Genomic DNA, 26,482 nt, shown 5'->3' with positions numbered 1-26,482 from the left:
TGTGAACTGTTTGTAGGTAGGGTCAATCAGTGAAAACATACATTGCATCTCAGAGACACTACCTGATTACCACTGACCTGAAAGAAAGCCCGAGCTTCTCTGTACCTACATTCAAGAAATCTAGACTGTGACACCTCCTCTAGAAAACTGGACGGATTTTTTGGAATATGAACTTTTAAGTCATCAATGGAAACAAGTTGAAGTTCTGGCCTGCGGGGAATGAAAGAGGATACATTACACCATTCAATTCTTTACAAACCACAAGCCTCTTTTTCCTCTAGCTCAGGTTAAAATCTTAATCCATACTACTGGCAGTGATTTCTCTGTTCAAGTACACCCAAATGAAAGTGAAGAAGAACTTCAACAAATACCTTATACACTTAAAAATTGTTTAAAATTAAATTCTATGCCAATAAGTCCACAGTTAGCTTGTCAGATCACTAATTCCTTCACTGACTTATGACTTAAACAGAATTTATTCAGAGCTGTTGGTCAGTGCATTTGAAAATTCACACTATTTATTTAGTTGAATAAGTATGGAATGCACTTAAGAACCAAATTTTAGTCTCTATTTTGAATCTATTTGCATTCAAAATTTATCAACTGTTCAGCATTTTACAATGAATGTAATGTGATACTAACAGCTTACATAGTCAACTTAATGTTTAGGCACATAAATAGTACAGATTCCGTGACTTAAAAGGAAGAAAGAATGGTGTCAATTTTAAGGAAAAGCATAAACAGATTTATTTTTACCTGTAAAGTGTTTTTTTTTTTCCTCTGATCTATGGCATACACTCATACCCTACAGCAAAACTTTTCAAAGCCTAGTGGTATGTGCTTGGCTTTGAAAACAGTGACAAGATTTGCCATGATCTATATTTCCTGAAATACAGAAATGCTACTGGAAGCATTTTAAGTAAAGGCAGGCATTGACAGTAACTTTACTAATTTAATGCAAATTTTAAGCATAGGACTAAGGACAAATAACAACACCAATTCAAAAATTTATGCAAGAAACATGTCCCCTCAGCATGTTAAGAGCATGGGTTAGCTGCACTAGTTGGCACGTCTTTGTGGTACATCACCTCTCTTTATTCATGTTCTCTAGCACTCATTACTCAATGCATTTTTGTTTCTTTACCTTTTAATTTAATTTTCCATATCTGTATTAAACTTTTGGATACATATCATTATGAAAGAACACCAATTACCTATCAGCTATTACTAAATCACTTGCCACTTCTTTCCCCCTGGGTTGGTAGCAGAGATGTCTATCAACAGATTTCAGACTTCTAAATGTATTAATGGTAATCCCCTGACTAGCAGAAGACCCTCTGGTACATTCAATCAACCTCAGTCAGGACTTTTTTGACTTCTCTCACCTTTCTGGGTGCTTCAGCCTGGCTACACAGCAACTTCCTCTACAACACAGTTCTTAATTTAGAAATGGTGGGAAGCTCTTGATTTCAGGTAAACAGAACTGGATTTATCTTCCTAACTTAATTTACAGCACTTTGAGGGCTGAACTATGCATGATTTAAATTTTACAACCCAACTTTAGGAGACAGTAGTTTTATATATGCAGGAGAAATAATTTGTTTTGGAAATGCCATTATAGCTTCTTCCCTCCTCTGTTTTGAACTCACTTTTCATATGCTCCAGGGTAGCGACCAAAGTGGAGTTTCCGGAAAGGCACAAATTTTTTGTCCATATGTTGCTTGAGTCTCAGAGGGCCATGCCAGAGATAATTACCACTCCTCTCATAGAAGACCACCAGGTGAATGGCATGAGATGCCAGTTTAAAAATGTAGTGCAAGGGAATTTCAATCCCTGATAGGTCATCCATCCCATCCAAGCGTGGGTCCTTGTTTATAATCTTTAGCCATTGGAACCCCATTTTCTCAGCAGTTCTAAAAAGGCCCACCTATAAGGGAGAGGGAGAGACAGGAAGAGCAATAGAAGCTAAAGATTAGATAAAGCAAAATTGAATGCTAAATGTTTATTATTAACTGACACTATTCTCCATTTAAATTTTCTACTCAGACTTAGGTACAAACTAGTCCCAAGTTTCTAAGACCTCAAAGACCAGCATCCACAAGCAATTCCAGCAAGTGTATTTCTGTATCTTAAATTCTGCCCCTCAAACTACTCGATTACTCAAAGTCAGACTCAAATCCCAGCTACTGAATAGAACAAAAAAAAAATATTATAAGCCATTCTTGCACTAGGGTTACTCCTTGCCACAGCACCCTCTTCTCCATCCTCAAACTGCTCTCTCCATTTTCTCTTGTGCCAAACTTGGTGCTCAGAAGTCCTTGAATAATGATACCATTAATACAAAAACAATTACTGCAAAATCTTATTTAATGATGTACCTAAATATTTGTATAAATCTCAGCAAAGGCTAAACATTGCACTAGGTAACAGGCTTTCACATTTCCATAGAAAAAAGGAATGAAATTCCAGCTGATAAAAAAAGACCCAATCATCATGTGAAGAACTTTTAAATTACCCCCCTTAAGCTACTTTATACAGGTATATCAACTTACTTTCTGGATGCTACAGATATTACCACTGAGCCACAAAAGAAAAGGGAGATGGATTTATAGTAGTGTGCTACCACACAACCTTATTGTCAGTTTCTTTAATTTCTCTACAGCTGTGGGTAAAACAACTGCCTGACCAGTTTCAGAGTGCCACTACCCTTCACTTACCCAGGACTCCTTCAGTAAAATAGTCACAGACCCACAGACCATTTTAATGTGTACTGCTTTTTTCTTAAAGAGAAATTAAAAAAAAAAAAGAAGAAAAAAAGATGTTTGTCACTGATGTATTTCCAGGTGACACTTCGCTGATGAAATAATCTTGGATTCCATTTTGTCCTTCATCACATGCTACACCTCTATTTTTAACACACTTACTTAAAAATCTCCAAACATCACAAAATAAAATGGTGTTAAGCACATGAATGCACTAAAAAAAGTAATAAGGCAGCAGATTACAATAATCTTTCTAGCCCTGTCAAATCATTACCTGCATTTCCTCCTTGATAGATCCCCAAACTTGAGATTTATTACAGCTGTACCTACATTACAGGCTTAAGGTTTTCCTTCTTAACAGACCTCTTTCTGTTTTCTTTCTGGCATGGCCTCTTACTACAAGTGTTTATGAATACTGCAGACAGCTTTCAAAAACTCTTAGTTATCTGTAAATTATTCTTACTGTATCTAGGCACTTTTTACTTTTAAAAATAGTTTCCTCTACCAATACCTTTACAAGATTTCCACACATGTAATTCAGCAGCCTTTATACAAACATGAAAGCATTATGTCTCAAAATCATAGATCAGTCAAAAGCATTAAAATACACAAATGTGAACTGAAGAAAAGGCACTTACTTCATGTTTCCATGTTTTGTCCAGTAGTGCAAACGTAGTAAAGTCTCTTGGAGCACAAAAGTACTTGCATTCTGGACTGGGGCCATCAGGAGAACTTCTGATCTGTTCAATGTCTTTATCAACCAGTCCCAGAATCAAAGGATCGATCAAATACACTGGTATATTGTGACTGGATATTAAGCCTAGGAACTTATTGACCACATGCTGTTTGACAGAAGATAAAATTAGAAGTTAAAAATACCATCTTTAAACAAAGGTTAATACATGAGAACTCTTCAACAGAAGGTGAAAACCCAACCCACTGAGAGAAGAAAATCTTATCTCCCGATACATTTTTTGAGTGTGTGTTTTACTTCCATGAAGAATCATAGAAATAGAATTTTTCTCTTTGAGAAGAACAGGATGCTCTCAGGCTTTCCAGGTCTCTAAAATTAAATTCAAGATTCTTTCCAGTTCTCAGTTGAATTGAAAGGCACTTGAATATCAGGGATTATAGGATGAGATGTGATGGACATGTGGGTGCTGAGGAAGCTGGCTGATGTAATTTCAAGGCTGCTCTGCAACATCTTGAAAGGCTGTGGTAATCAGGAGCTGTTTCTCAAGTCTAAGAAAAAGGAAATCTCAAGCCATCTTCATAAAGGAGTATATGGGGAACTGTGGTCACCTTAATCTCAGTCCCCAGGAAGCTTGTAGAGAAAAGGCCCCTGGAAAGTCACATCCAAGTATATGAAAGACAAGGATGTGATTGGGAAAGCCAGTCAAAGGCAAACTGCACCTTATCACACCAACTGCCTTTGAAGAAGTATGTGGGCAAGCTTGAGCAATGGACACTGTTCCCACCTTGACTTTAGCAAGGCACTTGACCCACTGCCAAGCAGCATCCCCAGACCTCAGGCACAATGACTGCTGTGTGGGAAGAGCAATTCAGTGAGATAGTAACAAGTCAGTGGTAGACAGCCTTTGGATACAAGTGTAGCCAGGGCATTCAGGCATGGCAACCCTGCATAAGCTGCAGCAAGAAAGCCCTGTGCCTGATGAGAGGATTTATCAACTTGACTCAATGCAGAATTTTAATCAAGTACATTTAAATGTTCATGGCACACAGAAGATACACAGCAATCATAGCCAACCTGCTATTAAAAATGCAGCTAATGTATTTAACTGCAACAGCCAAATTTAATTACTTTAAGTACTGTTCTAATATGAAAGAATATTTGCTTAGAACAGCACTATCAGACTTTCTGTCTGTTACAATCTCAAGGATTGTAGAAGAGGTGTGATGAGGTAAAAGAGTGGCCTACTGCCCAAGCTACCTGCCCACCAATACGACCCTGGCTTTCTAATTGAAACTGTAATGACTCTTCTGTCCAGCTGCTCAATCTGTTCCACCAGAATCCAAGGCCAACCTCCAACTCTGGCACAGGCCTTTGGCTTCAGAAAGACATAAAAACATGAATGAAGACAGAATGTGGATCAACGAAGTGAATTTAGGCAGCAGCACTACATGTGCTGCACCAGCAGAAGCAAGGCCAGCTTCTTGGTGATTTCAGCTACACAGAGATCTAAGTGTCAGTGACGTGGGAGCATTATCTCTGTAACTAACACCAGCAGATCAGACTGATGAGCAGGTAGCAGATCTATGCAAGAACATCTATTTTTTTCCCCATCAATCCTCCAGGGAAACAAACACTTTTAGCTGAAACTTCCATAATCAGTAGAAAGACATGTTAATGATGTTAAGAAGCTAAGAGAAACATTCAAACACAGCATTTCACACCCATCATGCAGAGACTCTGAAGAAAGCTTGGAGAGCAACAGGTCTAAGACAGGACTGTGGAGCGTTCTGCTTTGTTACTAATGATCTTGCAATATCAACTTAAAAGCTTAATGAGAACTCTGTCCACAGATTGGCAGACTGGAAGACCACTGCCACCATGTCACCTAGCACCTTGTAGGTAGTTCCATGGGGTGACACTTCCAAAAGTAGAGAGACATTCCTGGAGAAAGCAAGCAGATGTCCACAGAGATGTTGGTTTGGATTACTCTCAAGAACAGCTCTTAACTAGAGCACCTTTCTTCTTGCTTAGCAGAAACCAGGCATTTAAGTGGCTATTTTACTAGCTAGCAATATTACCAAAACCGCATCCAAAGTGAAAAGCAGCCAGCTCCCAGGGTGTCATACTCTTTAACCATCTGTGCTGCTTTTCCACTGGGAGATCTGTTAACAAAAGACTTCTGTAGAAGTGTTTCCAAACAAATGCTAGTGACAAATATCATAACTGAGATTGCAGTTCCCTAAGGCACTTTGGTTGCACTCAATCCTGCAAACCTGAAGTAACGAACCACAAAAAAATATCACATTTCAGGTACATAATGGCACTCCTAACACTGCTCCTGAACACTGGAATACAGCAACTGGTGAATGCTGAAATGTGACATTTTCCTGCTTGTGAAATGCTTCATGACCCAGCATAAGCAAGAAACACGAAACACTGAGCAGCAGGTTAAATAACTGGAGGGGTATTATGCGACCTGAGTCCTGCAGCTGATTCTTTTACCATGCTACTGACTATCCAACAAGCTGCATGTCAAACAAACCCAGCTTTTCAGTTCTCAGTCTGAGAGAACACACAAGTCTGGACCAAAACTCTTATATTAAAAAGAACACGTTTTCATTCTTAAATTTTTAACAACACTACTAAGGGCTGCTCAAGTAAAGGCTGCTAAACTGTAACTATTTCTCTTTTAAAATTCTCTCTTAAAACACTTCAGAACTTTAGCCATTGAAGAAAGTATCTTTTAGTCATTAATATTAGAAAATCTCCCATGAAGAGGAAAGAGAAGTGTATCCTGAGTTTGCAATCCTGTATGAGTTTCTGAGACTTGCAGAAGACCTATATACACCAGTGACATTGTACATACCCATCTCGTGCTGTCTTGACCTGACTGGCTTCCTCTGACCTTGGAAAAAACTGCTCCATTCTAAAAATATCAAAGAAGGGAATAGGTAAAGAAAAAGAAAGTAAGTCTCAGTTCAATTCCTGCTTAGGGTTTCTTTACAGGATATTCAAGGTCATTTATCCAGTTAGCACTTTATAATTATGGCTGTGGTTGTGTCTCCACTCAACTACAGTACTGAACGTGAAATCATAAACAACTGCTCTGGCTTAGTGCATGTAGCAGGGCAGCACAAGCCTTAGGGACTTCCAGACACGCATGGATTGCATGATCAGGCCTCAAGTTTCTAAGTCAATATGTGGCTAAATGTAGAATAGGAAGATGACAAACACAAACCCTGTTAGGCAAACAGCACTGGGGGAAAGACAGCAGGACTATGCCTCAGTCTTTACAAATGTTATCCTAGAGAACTAAATTTGAGACAGTTTACTCACACGATAAAGCCAAGGCAGTTGTTGGCTCAGCTTTTAGCATTTTTGAAAGGATGAAGAATTTCTTATCCTCAGCCCTGTTGCTTACAATCTGAAACTACTCAGAAAAATGCCAAAGGTTTTGGTTTCACCTAGTGTGAAGACTGCCTGCATTTATTAAGAATATCCTCACCAAAAGAAAGCAAACTTGGGAAACATGATACCTATGTGGTTTTTTTTCTGTGAAAAGACAATTAATTCCTTTGTTCGGCTTAAATTGCAACTGCAAATTATGAGCAAAGTATTTAATTTATAGTGACATCTCTTCTTTCATCACGGAAAATCACACTCAATAGGTGGCATGAAAGCAAGATTTGATCTGTCATATCTAGAAAATTATGAGCATTGTATCACAAAGCACTAGGATACCTGTGGTAAAAGGTAAGGTTTATTAAAAAGGCTGAAAAGCCTGCAACTAACACATGCTGCATTCCTTGTTTCTTCGGAAAAGCCCTAAGATAGGCCTTGGTTTGAGCTCACTTCCAAGAAAAGACACTTATCAACAGGAGTAGGAGGGCTTGTGAAGGTTAAAAATCCTGGTGGCTCAAGCCTGCAGCGGAGAACACCGAGCGGCAGCGCATTTCAGAATGAACGGGAAGTCTCTGACACGAAGAAGGGAGTTTCAGGCTGACAACTGCAGTCGGACCCTGCAGCTGCCACCACCAGCCTGCTCGGGCTCCCCGGCCGCTTCGTGTCACCACTGCGGGAACTGCCGCCCACGCGAGGGAAGCTCAGCCGTGCCCGAGAGGAGCCCGGAGACAGCCGGCATGACACCGGGTTATGCCAGAGAGGCAAGCCCGCGCGGGGCAGCTCTCCCTTACCTTCTGCGACAGGTAGAACTTGTAATAGTACAACTGGAAGAGTAGGAAAACCAGGCTGGTCAGCGAAAGGAGCGCCAAAACCACGTTCTTATTGATTTTCTGCATTAGTCTTCGGGACGATGTCGATCACCGGCTGGAAGCAGCGCCGCGTCGCTCATCTTCCCCCGCTTCCCAGCTCCTCCCCGCGCACCGGCAGCGGAGGCCGCCCCGAGCCGGGCCCCGCACCGCCGCGCAGCCCGCAGGGACCGTCCCCCGCGCCTCACCCGGCCCTCCCGGCACGCACAACCGGGGCACGGCCCGTCAGGCTCCCGCTGCCAGGCCGGCCTGGCCCGCAGCGCAGCTCCAGCCGCCCGGCGGCCTGGACCGGCGTTGGCGAAGCGCCGCCCCGGGAAGCGCCGCCCCGGGAAGCGCCGCCCCGGGAAGCGCCGCCCCGGGAAGCGCCGCCCCGGGAAGCGCCGCCCCGGGAAGCGCCGCCCCGGGAAGCGCCGCCCCGGGAAGCGCCGCCCCGGGAAGCGCCGCCCCGGGAAGCGCCGCCCCGGGAAGCGCCGCCCCGGGAAGCGCCGCCCCGGGAAGCGCCGCCCCGGGAAGCGCCGCCCGCCGCCCCGCGCGCCTGCGCGGCAGGACAGGGCTCTCCCGGCCCCTCCGCCCCGCCCCGCCAAGCCTCCCCGAAGCAAAGGAACAGGTCAAGACGTCAGATTTCAAACTTCTGTATTAATACAAAAAGCTTGCATCACACACAAGTCAAAGACATGGAAATACTCGGCGGTTTCCCAGGCGGCTCCGAGCTGTGGGCAGCGAGAGGCCGCCTCCTGCCTCGGGGTGCTCTCCGGGGGGCGAGGGGGGAAGCTGGCAGACGATACCTGAGGTACGGGCAGGCAGTGCCTGGGCAGACCCCGCACCGGCCTTGCTGCGGGGTCACCAGGCGATGGAGGATCAGCCCGGCTCGGCAGAAGGGAAAACCACACCCAGGCTTCCCCCTCTAGCAGGGCATCCAGACTGTTAAGAGTTCCAGGGAGGCTGGGTGGCAATGATGAACAAGTGTCTGTCAAAGTGTCACGTTTATAACCTGTTATCGGACTAAAATATTGCTAAGTTAGATGCTCTTCCTGACGGAACCGGTTAGTTTCTCCAGTCTTAATACAAAACAGCGGCAGCGTGGGAGACTGCAGGGGGGAGGAAAGAGGATTTGCACATTAGCCTCTACTTTTTTTTTGCTTAGAGGATGGCTAAAGAAATAATCCTGTCAACCTCTGCCATCCATGTTTGGTATGTGGAGAAGCACCTATCACTGGGATGATTTTAAATCATCCCTTCTGAAATTAACATCCCCTCCTGCAGTTCACACATCTCTCCATGAAAACAATGAAAGCTACAGTTTTCTGATCTATTAGAAATTCAAAGGAAACCTTCAGTTCCTCATTCCTTATTCTGAAGTTATTTTGACTTTGAAATACTACCAGTAACCAATGTTTGGTTTTCTTTTAAATTCAATCTCATTTTGGTCATACAGAAGAAAACTCCTGTCGAGCCACCAAAGAGCATCAACTCCAGGGGAGAGAGGCTCAAGGAGTATTAAAGTCACCAGGCATACTATACTTAGCATTAACTGCTGGGCAAAACTACAGACCTTCAAAAGGTCTACTCCCCTGCCAAAGAACAATGCCTCCGGACCCTGAAGTGGACTCCCTAGGAAAAAAGTAACTTCATAGGCTGCATGCATCCCTCCCTAGCTGCAAGTACAAACAGTGGGCCAACTGCAATGAAGTATCACCAATATATTGGTAAGGACAGACACTAGCTCAGAAAAAAAGACTCTAAAAAAAAAATAATCTAAAGTGCTTAAGGCAATTCTTCATATCCCCATTTACTAAAAACAATTGGACTAGCTGTTAGCAGCAAAAATTTGACATCTGTGCAAACTATTATATTACAAACTCATCTTTTAAGGGTAAAAATTCACATTAAGTTCATCTAGGACATCCGTTAAACTAAAACTTGTGAGTCACAAGTCACAGTATGAAATACTTAAGCCTTCTTATAACTGTCCAAGAAAAATTACATTTAAAACTTGCGAGTCACAAGTCACAGTATGAAATACTTAAGCCTTCTTATAACTGTCCAAGAAAAATTACATTTTTACATTGTGCATATCAAATTTACCTTGCAGGTTGCACTACAACTTCCTCAAAAAAGAACTTAATAATTTATATGCTCTTATGTAGGGTTGGAGATTACTCATGGTTTGTTGTCATTACACATTAAATTCTTGTAAACATTCCCTTTATTTCCAAAAAGGAAAGCCTAAATAGGAACTGTAACTGAACACCCAAGATCAAGCCAGTGACTGGGCAGCGTCAACAGGTACTAGACTATTTCAATGTCTGTTTACCAGAGTCATTCAGCAGAACGAGTCTCAAAACAAGAAGCATCTGTCATAATCTTCCTTTCTCTAAACACCACCAGGGTCCAAGCCTTCAAGTCTCACTCCCTCACATACCACTGAATTCACAGCAGCTGAGCCCCTAGAACTGACAGTCAGGTGTTCATTGCAGTAAAAAGGAAATAAAGGAGGAAGAAATATTTAAGATTACTACACAGGCTATCTGGATAACAACATCATCTGTACATAAAGTGTGAAACAGATTCAGGACGCTGTTAACATTTAAGAACCAACCCTCCAGTACCATAATTTCAAGACCCAAAACACTAAAATGGCAGAGGAAGGTACAGTTAAACAGGGAATTGTTTTGCACTTTCCTCTGCAAAAGAGATTACAATTAACTTTATTCACAATGAAAATATTTAGAGATGCTCAAGTTCCAGATATGAAATGAACACTTAACAGCTCAAGGGTCCTGTCAACTTGATTTCTCAAGCGGAACAAATCTTTCCAGATCAGGTATTAAAATTAAGAACAAAATTTAAGTTTTCCACTGAACATCATAACCAGTTTATTACGAGTTGTTTCAAGGAATTTCTCCTCCTCTTGAGAAATCCTGATGGACAGAAAGAACCCACTGATACTAACAAAGTATTAGATTATTAGATGCTCATGTTTTATGGACTAAGAGATACACAGAAGAGAAAGTACTTTGGCCCTGTAGGAAAGGAGCCAATTCATTATGGACCTTACCAGCATGAATTTGAAACAGTTTTCAGGTGAGATTATGAAAAAATCTTCAGTTATGAAACAGTTGATTCAAGTGTGTATCTGAAAATTATTTCTAGTCTCCTGGACTTGATTTAAGGGAAGATAGTAGATTTAAACAGTCTGTAATACACAGGTAATTCTCATTTAAAAGTCGGATTTTCCACGAAGAATATAACAAGTTGTGGGGTTTTTTTAGCTCTCCCATCATTTGAATTATTTAACTATTGTTACTAAGCTTCCAAACTAGGAGCTGAGATGATGGAACATCCAGGCTCAACATTTCATTTGATATGTGAATGAAAATATATCACCAGAGATCCAGAAGCAGACTGTATGTTAGCTGTCAAAGCATTTGTTCATCTTTTAATTTTTCGTTGCCCTTACAGAATGGGAAGGTGTTAAATTGGAGGCTATAAAGAGATTCTTTAGAGTATGAACCTCTGGAAGTCAGACTCATAACAACCTATACATGGCATATAGTTCAAGCTAGCAAGTTAAGAGTGGGATGCTATATATAAAAGCCACATTTCTGCTGGATAAAGAAATAATGCACTTTTTTGGACTTCCCTGCTTATCCAGAAACTTCCAGGAATGCTCACTAGGCTAGTCAAAACAGGTAGCATAAATGTGTGCCTGGGCTCAGAGTGTACTGCCTTATCACCAGGAATCTAGGGCTGCTTCTGCTCAATGACAGCTTTGATACTGACATGGCTGCTTGAGAAGTCTTAGCCTGCCTTGAAGCTGGCTGGAAAGAAAAGCTGTAAGATCTTCTACATCCTGCCCATGCCCTCTTCTTTAAGGAGAAGGATTTAAACCAAAGTTCTGACACCCTGGTTCCTACCTTTGGCTGCATTGCAGCTTTGCTATCAGCAGAGAAAGATTCAGTGATCAGTTGCATTTGATGAACAACATGAATTGTTGATTATGACAATCCAACCAGAGTAATGCCACAAAAATGGAAAGGCAAGAGATGACCAAAAATTAGGAGCTTCTGAGTGAGCAATACCATGCTGTGGTTTTTAAAAAGCTTTGGATGTCTGCTTCTGAACCTCCGACCTGAAATACTTCCTACCTCAATGGCTGGCTATCATAATGCAACTTTCAATGAGGACATAAGAATGTTTTGAAATACTTTAAATTTTTACGTTTTCTGTAATTTGTGATAAATAGGAGCAAAACTCTAAATATATCTGAAAGAGTTACTCATGCGAAATAGAATTATTTTGTATTAAAGGAAAATCACAAACTGCTCTTACTGTTTCTTCGTATCAGGCCTCCAAATTCTTCTAGTATTCTTTTGAAATTATACTGCTGTGACATTTTGCCAGGCCAGGCTACCAAATTAGTATTATTTCAAAATACAGGTTTGATATCCCAAGTTCTAAAGGGAAGCCCACTAATAATAAAATAAATAGTCAAGTCATTAATGTTCAGAGAGCTAAGAAAATGGCATTTGTTATAGTCTTCATAGAAAAATAATATCAATACCAAAATTAATATTCAATTCCATAACAAAACACTTAAATACAGTATTAGAAAAGTACATAGTTACAGGTCATGATTTCTCCACTTTTTTTCCAAATAGGCAACAGTTAGTTCAGTTTTCTGTCTGACACTCCTGTCTGGATTCACAGTAGGTTTCTAGCATTTTAGCCCCAAACCTTTGCATTATCAGTACCCAGGTCTTAAATAGCAGTAGGTAGCAGTTTAATCCAATGCTCACAAGCTTCTGTGAGTAGCAGCTACACAGAAAAAAAACCAACCCATTCAGCAATAGAAATATTTAACAGACATTACTAGGCAATATTGTTTAGGCTACTTGTTGAAGCACTCAATCCATTTTCACTTTTCTGGAGAGTTTTCACAGCACTTGGCACCTGCAATCCAGTACTCACTGTAAGCCCACCACACCAAATCTAAGGGAGAAAAAAATAATAAATATTCTGAACATTATGAAGCATTTACATCTGTCTTCTCCCATCCCACAATAGAACTAACACAAAACTTATCCTGCAGCTACATTTGTCTTCTCTCTCTCTAGCCACAGCACTCTGTAAAACATTCTAATCACATAGAAGCTAATTTTTAAGACCATAAAATCTGAGATGCTTCACAAAGTATGCTTTATGACCAAGTTTATAACCAAGTGTAAGATCTAATACTAAAATATTTGCTCCAAATAGGAAAACTACTTTAAAGAACAATGTGCTAGCAGCAAGTACTTTGAATGACAATGCAAAGCAGCATTCCCACTATGCTGCAGTGTCTGAAAGCAGTGTGCAGTTTTAGAACATGGCAGAATTACATCAATGTAAACACAGTACAAAAACATTAAGCTTTGAGAAGCTTCAGAGGCACAGATGCCAAGGACCTCTATTCTACAACTGAGTTATGTGAAAGAATGTATCTCCACGTTTATGAATATATTCGAGAGCTGTAATTAAGTAGTTTGTCATTTTTTAGATGTTCAAGCTAAACGAAGTAGTGTATATAAGACTAGTACCACTAAGTACTAGGGGCTGTATGAGACACAGCCTAACAGGCTGAGGTGTGGTAAACAAGTATTTCCTTGGATGCCTTTGGAATTGTGTTTGCAATTGTGGAGAGATGGTCAAGAAGTGTATCCCAACAGTTCCGAAGCTGTTCTGTTCCCACATATTGAAAAGGATCAGTAAGGCAACTTGCTTAGTCAGCTCCAAATAGCCATTAAAGATCTAGACTCCTATTGCCAGTACATCTAACCAACTGCAGAAACTGTGAAATTTTCCATTCTTTTCCATTCCTCCTCCATGCCCAAAAGAAGAGTAACTTTAATAACTGGCCTAATCCCACTTGGAAATGACCATGCTGTGTTTTCCATGGGCCTGTTTAGGGGAAGCTAGGCATCAGTGCCCAGGAAGCTGAGTTTTTTAGTATGAATTAGCATGATAGCCTCCTCTGGATTCCCAAGTTTTCCCAGCCCTGCTCCCAAAGTATGATGCATATGATGCCACCTTATAAAGCAGCCGAGGCCTCCAAATCTAGTTACTTACACAAATTATTTAAATCGTTATAGCAAAACCAGTAAGCAGTAACTAATTCTCTTCCCTTGCATTTTTCACAAGGTTTGAGTCTTTAGAATTGCAGTAATTTTTCACTGAGTAGCTTTGGAGCCACAAAAAAGTTACGCAGAGCAGTGAAATGACTGGTGAGAAAATCCCACTGAGCTTTTAAAGATCTGAAAGCTAGACTCCTGTATTTGAGGGAAACATCTGGTGTTGCTGTCTCATGACTCCTGCTCTGACAGCTCACAGCACCTTGGCTTCCTATCTGCATCAGTTTAGGTGAACTACTGTAGCTCATCAGCTACTGGAATGTGCTGTTAATTGACTCCCTAAAAAACATAATGACTTATTTACATAGCTAAGACATCCAGGTGCAGAGTTCTCCTGTCAGAGTGCTATTACAAGCACAACACAAAATAAAAAAGGTGAAAGTAAAACATTTTCAAAAATTATTAGTCCGACAAAAACAGTACTCCCAGTTTCCTCCTTTAAAAAGCACTAAGTCTCAGTAAACTGAATTCAGTCCTAGAAACTGAACAAAATTTTAAAGATACTGACCATGAAGCCTGGTAATAATGGCTGGGTAAACTTTGTTCTGAAAGTGTGTAACAGCTCCTTCGAGTTAGCATTATAGAATGCGAGCTGACCTAAAACAGGCAGAAAACAAGTTAAAATACGTTTAAATGCTACCGGGGTGCAACTTTTTGTAAAATTGATTCTTTTCCAGGGAACAGTTTCTAGAACACACCAAATACACCCCATGTGACTGAAAAATCCTCAGTTAGTAGCTCTGTCACATAGATGGACCCAGGTCATTTGACATTACAAGCACAATTACACGAACAGCTCTGGACCTTATTTTCATATAGAATGATACAAATCTGGAAATGATGTGCTACTTTAGCATTGCTTCAACTTCACACTGAATAGCTAAGCAAGTTTTTAGCTGAACTTCACATGATCATAATTTACCTCCGTCAAAGTCGCAGTATACTCCTATTCTGTCTGGAACAGGTAAATCTAGAGTCTTGGTTCTATTATTATGTTTTGCTGAAAATGTTGTTTGCAGCCAGTTGTTGATATGGATGCACCAGCTTGAATTAGTCTTTCCTAGCTGGTCAAATTTCCCCAGGTTTTTATATGTTACTCCCACGCTGTAGGATTTGCAGTCCTTCTGGGCTTTCACCTCCCAGTAATGCTGTCCACTTTCAAAAGCAGTGTCTCCTACCAAAAAGAATACATATAGTTGCTGTAACTAAGTGTACCTTACAATGCCTGCTTCTTGACAGGCACCAGTGATGCCTTCTCTGTTGTATTTTAAGGAGAAGGCTTAGAAATACAAAAAATCTGAACTGTAAGGAACAAAAAAGTTAATATGCAAGAAAATAAATATAAAATAGAATAATTAAAGTTTTTACTTACACTCATGGAGATTTGACATCAATTCACATTTAATAGCAGTGAATATCAGCGATTAAGAGCTTTGTAATGAAGAATAGGCTTGAAGACACTTACAGCAGAAAATTCTGGTGTTATATAGGCAAAACCTCTGTGCAGGACAGCATCAAATACACAGCCTTAATAAGTCACAAACTTTCCCTCAAATTCTTACCTAATCTGCCCTTCCATAGTATTACCCATCTATCAGAAGAAAAAAGTTCACCTTACCCAACACTGTGTATGATTCACCAGTAAAATGATCTCTGCTGCTCCTCGCTGGGGATCTTGTGCCAACTGATGTCCTCTTTGGAGATGGTGCACCACTTCTAAGAAGAAATGAACCATTCAAGATTTGGATGCAATTACAGAAATGCATGATTTTTCCCAAGTCAATTAGGGTGCTAAAGGCATGCATAAGCTACTGAAATGCCACATTAGTTCAGCCACTAAACACCTCTAACACTACGTATGCACAAGAACTGAGAGAGATGACAGTCAGGAAAAAAAAAAAAAGGCAAAACATTGTAAGAAGCAAATTTAGAGGCAGTTGAGAAATGCAACATGAGGGAAAAAAACAGATATGTGGCCTGTGTTTTGAATAAATGCTTGTGTTCTCCACATACTAGGTAGAACCTTACAGAATGTAAGTTTCTAGTTTGATGCAAAAAATTTATAGTAAGTCTTGTAGATCAGCTACAACAATAGGACAAGTGTGACTTCACTCCCAATATTTGATGCAAAAATGTCTAATTTTCACTGGAATTTAAATATCAGTGAATGGGAAAATATCAGATCTGTTAAAGGTAGGTTTTTCAGCACAGGTGTGGCTTGTGTCAGCAGTAACTGAAATCCCAAGAAAACGTGTAAACCAATGAGGAATGAAAGGAGTGAAACTAGTAATTTTATTTAAAAATACATGCACTGAAGATGATACAAAACCCAAGAGCATAAAATCTAAACACAATTTATACTAAAAAAAGATTAAGTGAGACTTTCAGAGTTTAACACATCACAACTCTCCTAAAAAAAAGGGGGGGAGAAATTTTATTTGATATTAGCCCTACCAAAGACTTCAGAAAAGAAAATTGTGCCACAACACATTGTGCTGAGAAGCACACAGCAACGCCTCAAGAGTAATAACATTTAGGAGTCTAATCCCAATCAAGAAAGGCTTAGAACTTCTGATCACACTTTACAAAAGAACTCTCAGTAAGAAATAGCAAAATAAATGAAGACACACTTCACTCTGCAGAACATTCTAATGAGCAATCAGTTGCACACAAGAATCATTTTAACTCAATGAGATTTTCAAACATTTTGTTTTCCTTGGTTATGCCCTCAAAAATAATTCCTAGCAATTTAACCATCACACAAAATGAAGGCTACTTTCAAATTACACTCAACAGTAAACCTCACTCGCCAGGGAGTCACATCTGGTTATTATTTTAAAGACAATCAGTAGCAAAGAATTTTAACTTCTCAGAAATGCCTAAGCAGTTTAATTGCACAGACAACAAAACTTTAAAGTATGAAGTCTCTGAAATGCACATGTGAGAAGTAATTTTTAAATCCACATCCTCTGTAGTCTATCATATAATAGTCTTAGAAGAGTTACCACACACATTTTCCTCTCCAACTTTTCCTTAACCGCAATTTGTTAAACCTAATGGCTACTCAAATGTTCACTAATACAGAGAAGTTTAGCTTTTTTTTTCCTTTCTGTTTTGTTTAACACACGGATTTCAAGTTTTCTGGAATTGCACTAAAATACCATTACAAGAAGGGCTAGAAAATACTCCTTTTACCTAATACCTTCATTAAAATAAAGTCATGTAGGAATCAAAAGCTGAGTGGTATTAAGCTGTCATACATAAGTATGCCAGAATCTCTGGTTCACCTTTATGATCGAGTTTGTTTTATTCCAGTTACAGAAGTGTACAAGAAATCACTGATTAAAAGGGTGTCTTCTTTAGCATCACCATTCAGCATATATATTTGCCAGTACTGACCAAAAGACAGCTAAGCTTCTAAATCACTTGCAAGAGTTACATGAAGAAGGTAAGTGTATATTGTGCAGGTACACCATGTTAGATGGTTTTGAATTTTGTTAACAAGCTGTAGTTTACTTACCAAATAAAAAGGTAACAAGTGGTAGCATGAAAAAAAAAAGCAAAGCCAAGAATTAAAGCATGATTTCAGGGGAAATCATTGCTTGCAGATTCCATCCTGCTTCAAGTGCATCAAAGATCATTCACTCACACTTCCAACAAAAGCTGCTGAAATTTTTCTATTAGATTCAGTGTAAATGAGTTTTGCAGAAAGCAATGTGGCCATTTAGAGAATCACCACAGGAGAAATACATGTACTTTGCTAGTATTTTCTCAAAGTTAGGAAGACATTAAAAGGTCCTCAATATAATTTATTTTGTTTGAGTCTTCTGTAAATGGCCGCAGCATATGCTCTGTTCACTCAAAATCTAACAGCCTTTAACAGTTCAGACAACGAAGTTAAATATTTGGCATAAAAGTTTGAAAAAACAGTTGTTTTTATCCTCAGTGCTTAGGTCTCCCTTCCAATAGAGAACGGCAGGAAACTTTATAGCAGATAACTGGCAGAAAGCCAATTTGGTGCTCATTTTCCAATACACCAGTCTTCATTACCTAGTACAGTAAATGAGGCATTTCTTCCACTATTCAGTAACCCATGGTTAGGATTATTGCCTACAGCACTGTAGTTAGTCTCAGTTTTCTTATTAATTTCAGCAAATAAAACATCTTCTAAGCAATATGTATCCTCTTTTGGAGAAAGAAGGCCAAGGAGGGACATCAGAAGTTATCCAGAGGCTTTATGCTAGTCTAATAAATATGTTACAGATCATTAAGCATCTTTTTGCCATCATGTCTTCCCAACCTTCAAAAGCTGCACATTTGATTTTTAAAACAATTATACTCCAGTTTTTTTCATCAACGATAGAGGTAGCTTCAGATTTCTCTTCTAATATGGACAATGCTGCACAGATACTCTTAAACAGAAAACAAAAGTCTCCTGCAAAAATTAAAGCTCATCCAAATCTCCTACTAGGAAAGCTCAGCCTGAGACACAAAGCTAAGCCTGTGACCATGTTCTTCTACCAAAGCAAAGGCTGGAACTAAGGAAGTTCTTTACTGACAACTACAAAGACAGACCAAGGTATAAGACTCAAGAGTTTCTTAAGCAAGTACAAAATACTCCAAGACAGTTTGAAAACTTCATTTACCAGAAACTTTCAACACCGCCCAGCATCAAGACCTCCTCCACAAACTTTTGTTTACTGCTGATCTCAATCCAAAGAAATATTCACCCAATGGATGAATATAGAAGAGTAAAGCCTACAAGAAATTTGGAACCTGAGTATTTGTTTTGATCTCACAACTTCTAAACCACTGAAAAAGGGCGACAGAGCAAAAACAGAAATATTTTTATTAAATTGCAGTTTTATTAGAAAAGTACTGAAAAAAACTTATAATAAAAAACACAACTGCACAAGGAACAGGAGAATATTTTAGCTGCCTTTACATATCAAAAAAGAGTCACTCTCATTTGAACACCTCGTTCCACAAGCAGAATTGCCATGAAGCTTTTTACACATGACATCAGGCTTCACTTCATCCTCGTTAAAAGTGTAAAAACACAATTTCTTTTTCTCTGATGTCTGGTAACAGCTACAGAACATGTTCAGAGTCAAAACTGTTTTCAGAAAAAAATATATAAATTATAATTTTTTTTTTAGAAGTTCTCAGAAAGGAACTCTTTACTGCATTCATTAAAAAAATTAGTGTGCTATCATGTACCAGGTTAAGGCAGCATCAATATCCCTGTAAATAACAGAGATCTTTGTATCAACATTAGAATACCTAAAGTTCTTTCACCTATTGAAAATCAGGTCTCCCCACACAGTATGATGCATGCTTCCAGGAAGACTGTTTTCCAGTCACTAGAAAATATATACATATCTCTATGAACCCAAAATTAAGCTTCAAAATTCTTTTAAAAGCGTTTGTGTACTGTTACTGATAAAGGCTATTAGATTTATTTCTGATTACATCAAGCAAAGTAGCACAGACTCCCAACAAAACTAGGTGCTAGATTCTAGGAATAAGAGTTATATTATCACCTTCTATTGCTCTTCAGCAGAGGATTCTGGCCACTGTCGACAGAAATAAGTAGTCATTAAACAACTGTTCTCATACTACAATAAATTATCTCAATTTTTAAGATGCCAATGAAACTTACTCTACCATGCTTCTGGCAGTATATGCCTAAAGGGGAGGTGGTTGTTCATAAATTATTTCAAGCAGCGCATTTACACCAAAAAGCACATGCTGAAAGTCAATTAATTATGTTTGAGGAAGAAGCAGCCAGTCCTGTGGACAAGGCAAGAGAAACGGACACTGTTCACACCTTGACTTTAGCAAGGCTTTTGACCCATTCTCACACAGCATCCCTAAATGTCAAACAGGTGGGATATAGATTTAGGCAGCGGACCATAAGCTGTGTACATAAAGTGCTGAACACCAGGCTCACAGCTATGGATACTGTTCTCCAGATAAGCAAACACCCCACAATAGGACAGGCTGGGGGGCAACTGATGAAAGCAAAATTCTGCAGAAAAGCAGCTGGAAGTCTTGATGGACAACAGAAGCCAACAACAGGGGGACAACACACTGCACAGTGCCCTCGTGCTAGAGGTGGCAGGAAGGCAAGGCAAGTGACTGTTCCTCTCGATTTGGAACTTGTCAGGCTAAGCCTGAAGCCCTGTGTCCAAGTCTGGGCTCCTCAGGGCTATACACTAATATACTAGACCAAGTCTAGTGGAGGGCCAATAGCACAATTAAGGGACTAAAGCACTGGGAGACAATTGGGTTTGCTCAGTCTCAGAAAGACAAGGGCCAACTGCTGTCTTTAACATGGTAGCAGGAAGGTACTGAGAAGATCAAGCCAGGTTCTTCTCAGAGGGGTGCACACTGATAGCTGGAGAGGCATCCGGTACGCACTGCACACAGGAAATTCCAGTCAGGTATTGGGGATGCCTCTTCCCTCCCATGAAGGTGGCCTGGAATAGATGCCTAGCAAGTAAACACAGTCTTAATCCTTGGATATATTCAAGGTTCAGCCAGAGTAGACTGCTCTAGTGATATTCTTCCAATCATACTTAGTCAGTGATTCTGAACAGCACACATTTAAATGCCTAACGCGCAACAATCTACCAAGAATTCTGTTGAAGTTACTGAAGTACTTTTCCTAGATGAAAATAGCTGGTAAATATGTTCAGGACTGCCACTTTTATAAGAGTCATCTTCCATTATCTGTTATCTTTTCCTATCTAGTTCATTTTATTGGTACCTTTTCCTCAACAACAAGGGTTATGAGATAACAGCATATTTTAACAGTCCACGGAGGACTGCCTCCCTTGGCTGAGACTCCAGCAGAGAGGTGGAGGAAGAAGGAGCTGGAACAGCGGAAAGGTGTGAGGAGGAAGGAGGTGCAGAACACATGATGAACTCACTGCAACTCCCATACTCCTGCACTGCATAAGAGGCAGAGGTAGAGAAGTTGGGAATGTAGTGGAGCCTGGGAATCATGGATGGGTTGGGAGGAAGATATTTTAACTTGTTCTTATTTCTCATTCTCTACCCTGGCTTTTGATTGGCAATAAATTAATTCATGTTTCTCCATCTCAAGTCTGTTTTCGCCATGACAGTAACTGCAGAGTGGTCCCTCTGTCCTTATCTTCACCCACTAACCTTCTACCATACTTACTCTCCCACTGTCCAGTTGAGGAGGGTAAGCAATAGGGCAGCTTGGTGGGCACCTGGTGGCTAGCCAAGGTTAATCCACCACATGTACAAGCTGTTTCAGTACTTAGAATGCTACCCTAGCAAATGTATTTTAAAAATAATGAAAATCTATTTAATGATTAAAATACATTTCCAGTAGATTCCATAAATAGCCCCTAAATCTGTGTGACAGAGGAATGGAAATAAAAAAGAGAAAGATTTCTGAATGAAAATTCCTTTGCTGTCCCATTGCTCTCAAGTGCTTTAATTCCCCCCATTCTCTTCATTTTATTTCCAGATGAGACCTCCCAGTCAACAGAAATATTTACAAAACTGTTCTTACCTGCTTTTATTTTCCTTCCCTTTTATTTTTTCTTGGCCTTTGCCTCCAGTAGGATCCCATTCAACATAGTTATCTTCAACTTTTAAGTTCAGATGAGATGAAGTACTGTCCAAACTGAACACAAATGCTGGTCAAGACAAAATGCAAAACAGTGAAATGGCATAATGCTCTCGCCCAACAGTGGTATTCACAGAAGATTATTTAAGCAGTAGCAATATGGTAGCAAAGCACTACTTAACTTAATAGAAACACCAGCTTTTTAGTCTGATGCTTGTAATCAAGGTAAGAAGCCTTTTAAATAAATCTAAACTATCTAGCTTCAGTGCATAGGTTCCAAAGTAACTTTTTTCATCTTTATAATGCTGCAGTATCAGCAATTAAATTCAGCTAGTGCTTTCTGCTAATTAGAGCTAACTCCCTAGATTCTTACAATCATGAGTAATTCCAACAGGTATACTTATTTTACATGCTCTGCAGCACTGATTCTCCCACAAGGTGTTTATGATAAGGATTGCAAACTTGGAGAATACTGAACTGACAGGATAGCACATACAAGCAGAAAGAGTTGAACTGTGAAGCCAAATGCAAAAACAAGAACAATGGGGGATGTATGCAACTAGAAGAGACCTGGTATTTATTGCAGCCAAGTCCTTCATCCAAGAAAACAAAGCTAACACCACATGCCAAGTTCTCTGAAGATGTTTATTTACAGACTATACTCTAAGTGTTCTAATACCATCAGATATTATAGTCTGCCTCTCAAAGAAGTATACTTGAGATGTATGGAGTTTAAAGCTCAACAGTACCCAAGTCTAAAAAACAATTAAGGCAAACACATGGACAAGTATACTGAGTAAGCCTATTATTAAAGGAAGTGAATTAAATACTCACAAAGAAACATCAAAAATAATACAGAAATTATGGTAACTGTCCAAATAATAAAAAAGAAAATTATTTTTCTAGTATTGGAGTAATGAACATCAGTGGCTATTACACGGATACTATATCTGACAACAACTGTTGCTTAAGTGTTGCTTAAAATCAGTTTTGAAGAGTTACTAGAATGTCCCTCAGCTCAATCAAATCACACAGTTTTATTTTTAGGAAGTAACTTCCACAGATAACAGAATGTATAGTTTCATTATCCAGTTCACATCAGCCATTTTGCCCTTTATACTACAGACTAGGCTACACTTAGAGCCTCAGGACCATTATTTCCATCATAACATCATTATTTCTATCATAGCTTTGTGTTCTGTCACAAAACATCACTTGAAATTTTTCTTCTAGTTTATTTACAAAACAGTATTAGCAAGCCCCCATCCTCAGACCACTGATTTCTAAAACAATGACTTAACTTAAAACAATTTGGAGCTGCCTATTCTTTTGACAGTGACTAGAATCTACAGCTGCAAAGTAAAAAAAAATCCTTTTCAGCACATATTTACACAAATATATTAACTGTAACACACTAAGCGCCAATAACCAGCCAACTACACCAACTACTTAGGTGCCCTAGAGTCTTACTTATGCTTAGCCACAACATTCATCTTCCCTTGCTATACATTGGAATGATGTAGCAGCACATAATACTATCAATCCACAGCTCTAGACCACCAGTATCAAGCTCTTGAAGACAGTTACATCACTGCCTCATTTTTAGTGTCTGAACACTGAAAGACCAACTTTGTGCCAACAAGCTTCTTAATCTTTTACAGAAATGGTTGTTGTCCTCTTCACTTAGGACATGTTTTGGTAGTGTTAATTCTGAAACAGACTTAACATACAAGTTTACATATGAAGGAGGAACAGTAAGTACAGGGTTTTTCTTTACATCTAAGGTTAGAATCTTTAAAATTTTACCTTTGGTTTCCAGAGTTACAGGATCAGAGTATTCCCCTGCCACAGCTTTGTTGCAAGCTTGTACTCTAAGGTTCATGTATTTTGTATCAAATTTCAGACCTAAAAAGTGAATGTTTAGAAACATTAGTTTAATTACTGACACTTTTTTCAAAACTAAGATTTTTTCCATATAGCTGTCTTCCATTTATCTCAATCTGCAAAAAACAAGCTTAAATATCAGCATTAACTTCATTTAGTACATGATTTTTTAGAAAACCTCAAAGCCAAAATAAAATACAGAGCCACTATTGTACAAAGCACCCAAGACTAATAAGAAGCAATGGAGGCTTCATTACATACAGAAAAATGGACATTTTGCATAACTTCCAAGCATAAAAAAATTCTATCAGTACTCTTGGTTTTGATGTATAAAAAACCTTTACCAGATAATGTATATTCAGTAGCTTTAATATAGTCTATCAGCTCCCAGCGCTGTTCATCTTTTACTCGAGGAAGCCCATCGAAGTTGGTTTTCCTGTACTCCAGTACAAAATGATCAATTCTGCTGTCTTCTTCAGGCATTCTCCACGACACCGTTATGCAGTTGTCAGCAACCAAACATGCTGCTAGATCTATCTCTGGAGCTTTAGGGACTGCAGAAAGACAAATATATGGATCCGTTTAAAGAAGAGAATGGCCTGAATAATAATTTGTTGTCCTTGGATTTAGAGTTCAGAAGTTGCCCTTAGCACAGTCACAGTCACACCTTTTAGGTGATCTGTTCCATTAGTAAAGCACAATAGAAAACCAGGCATATTGTTTTCACTGAATGTGCATTTCATAGAAGGAGAAATATGCACTAGCTCTAGAGTAAACATTTCCAGTACATTTTCTAGATGTTTGCTTTTTCAGTCAGCTGGGCTGATCTCCTTTTGGAAGCAGTAAGAAAGGCATGCTAGAGCAGAGTGGACTTAAAATTATGAACCTACATTTAAAATAACACTACACAAAACTAACATTAAGAAGCAAACTTTTATTTCTGAGTCTTTGGAAGGTAAATAAGGTAGTTGCAGCCCTCAAACAATACAATTTAGGTTTCATTCCAGCACTACAGACAACTAACAGTGTAATAGTTTCCACTAGCCAGTCAGCAGTTACCTAGTTTTGTTTCCTTTTCATTCTTTGAAAGAGGAGGAAATAATTCCTAAGACTCACTAGCGAAAAGACTGAAGTTTTGTTTACAGATAATAGAAGTCTGTTTCCTTTAAATCAAAAAGCACTTAACTCACTGGAAAATATTTTCAAAAGGAGGCATTTACATACTCTTCATAGCTTCTAAAATACATTAAAGGAAGATTTTTGCTGGAGGAAGCCAGTAAGTTGTTCTCTTGTTTGCACTTTTTTGGAGGAAGGATCTGCAAAAGCTCTTCCTTTGTTTCAGCACTCACAAAAGCTTGAAATAGATTTCAAAGTTACCTGTAAGTCAAGGTATCAAGCAGGAACATCAGGAAAGTACAATACTGATGCATTCATGGAAATGATAGACCTGCACATTTTGTTTGACAAAAACCATCCCTTTTCATACTCAAACCCTTAACTGTGTTGTTCTGTATAGTTAAGTCCCAGTGAACAAGTCCTAATTAGATACAAATTGCCTTCATGCATTTAAAACAACTATTTCTTGAGCAGATTGTTAGCTGCGATTCCCCTCCACCCTGACTGGTGGCAATAAGCATCACCTCCTAGCCATAAGAAGGTCCACTAGAAGAAGAAGGCCTAGTTTGCTTTACACACACTACTTCACATCTTCTCTTTGTGAGCTGTTCAAATACTTTAACCTAGCACCACCAAAACACACCTTTTTACCCTCATATCCCTGCAGTTTAAGCCAAGCAAGAATTACACTGAAACTGATGGTATAGGTTTAAAATGCTTCAGAACAAATAAGCAGCAGAGAAAAGACTGAAAGCAGAAGTATTCAAGTCTGGACTGATTTTGGTTGGGACAGAATTGTATTTCTTTATAAAGGCTTGTACAGTGCTACACTTTGGAAAGCAGTTTTGGTAACACCAGGGTTTTAGTTAGAGCTGAGCCACATAAAGCTCTTTTCTGCTTCTCATACTGCCCCACTAGCAAGTAGGTTGGCACAAGAAGTCAAGAGGGGATACAGCTGGGACAGCTGACCTCAACTGACCAAAAGGACATCTCATAACATATGGCATCGTGCTCAACAGTAGAAGCTGGAGGAAAAAGCAGGAAGGAAAGGACCTTTGGAGTTATGGCATTTCTCTTGCCAAGAAACAGTCAGGCATGATGGAGCCCTGCTTTCCTGGAGATGGCTGAACACCTGCCTGCCCATGGGAAGCAGCAAATTAATTAATTTACATGCACAGCTTTTGCTTTACCTATTACACTGTCTTTATCTTGGCCCACAAGTTCTCACTTTTACCCTTCCGATTCTCCTCCCTGCTCCACTGTGGCAGGGAGGAGCAAGCAAACAGCTGTGTGGCAGTTAGCTGCCTGCCAGGGTTAAACCATGACAAATTGTCAAGTGTTAATCACATGCATCTGCCATCAAGTTTCAAAGTCACTCAACAATAATTTGAGAGTGTTATCAGTAAGATCTTTTCTTAGGCAAAAGAAAGATTAAGATGAAGACAACTGTTTCAGAATATATCCCTGTAAGTTTAGCTACATTTCCCCAGCTATTTTTTCTCTGGAAAAGATAGAGAGTCCTCCAAGTGTTTGGAGTGACCAAATCTTAAGCATAATTCTGGGAAGCACTGTTCAAACATGTGCATTACCACAACACCAAATCAGTTTTAAGCTTCCCAGTCCACAAAATTAGTATTTTCTCACGTATGAAGGTCCATCAATGCTCAGTGCAATTTTGCCTGCAACAGTTTGAGCTATAAGCACTTGGTGTAAGAGTAATTTGATAGCTTGGCACTACAGTAGAAGACAGCAAGATTGATACACAGCCAGTTAATTTTCCTATTTACAAATTGAAGGCCCAAATAATTTACATTCTTCTACATTTGATAAGGACAATGAAAGCATAAGAAGGGTCATACTAAATAATATCTTAATCTTGATAAAAGACTTTATTGATGGTTACTGTTAGACCTTTACACTTCCGTTCCTGTGAAACATGCACTCTCATCAGCCTTCCTACCTTGTTCCCTTATCCATGAAAT

The 26,482-nt window shown here is 39.4% G+C and overlaps 2 protein-coding genes across 8 annotated transcripts in view; both read right to left on the bottom strand.

Annotated features, from left to right (window-relative positions):
* Positions 1-8,023, bottom strand: part of FKTN (fukutin) — a 47,770-nt gene extending 39,747 nt beyond the window's left edge. For all 4 annotated transcript variants that reach the window (XM_051641999.1, XM_051642000.1, XM_051642002.1 and 1 more), the window contains exons 1-5: positions 7,650-8,023; positions 6,323-6,382; positions 3,401-3,604; positions 1,650-1,927; positions 78-210 (exon numbers count right to left, since the gene is read on the bottom strand). In XM_051641999.1, coding sequence (XP_051497959.1) covers positions 78-210; positions 1,650-1,927; positions 3,401-3,604; positions 6,323-6,382; positions 7,650-7,754 — 780 coding nt within the window. In that variant the 5' untranslated portion in view covers positions 7,755-8,023. The remainder of the gene's footprint in view (positions 1-77; positions 211-1,649; positions 1,928-3,400; positions 3,605-6,322; positions 6,383-7,649) is intronic.
* Positions 8,024-8,340: 317 nt separating this feature from the next.
* Positions 8,341-26,482, bottom strand: part of FSD1L (fibronectin type III and SPRY domain containing 1 like) — a 33,932-nt gene continuing 15,790 nt past the window's right edge. Inside the window, exons 7-14 of one of the 4 annotated variants that reach the window (XM_051643068.1) lie at positions 23,729-23,938; positions 23,307-23,405; positions 21,444-21,570; positions 19,438-19,470; positions 15,513-15,610; positions 14,817-15,068; positions 14,403-14,491; positions 8,341-12,716 (exon numbers count right to left, since the gene is read on the bottom strand). In XM_051643068.1, the coding sequence (XP_051499028.1) occupies positions 12,597-12,716; positions 14,403-14,491; positions 14,817-15,068; positions 15,513-15,610; positions 19,438-19,470; positions 21,444-21,570; positions 23,307-23,405; positions 23,729-23,938 (1,028 nt within the window). In that variant the 3' untranslated portion in view covers positions 8,341-12,596. The remainder of the gene's footprint in view (positions 12,717-14,402; positions 14,492-14,816; positions 15,069-15,512; positions 15,611-19,437; positions 19,471-21,443; positions 21,571-23,306; positions 23,406-23,728; positions 23,939-26,482) is intronic. The other 3 variants (XM_051643069.1, XM_051643070.1, XM_051643071.1) reach the window with 3 other exon arrangements.

Source organism: Apus apus, chromosome Z (assembly GCF_020740795.1).
Source record: "Apus apus isolate bApuApu2 chromosome Z, bApuApu2.pri.cur, whole genome shotgun sequence".
Taxonomy (NCBI): Eukaryota; Metazoa; Chordata; class Aves; order Apodiformes; family Apodidae; genus Apus; species Apus apus.
The sequence above is the reverse complement of the archived record's forward strand: the minus strand, read 5'-3'. Positions and strand labels throughout refer to the sequence as shown.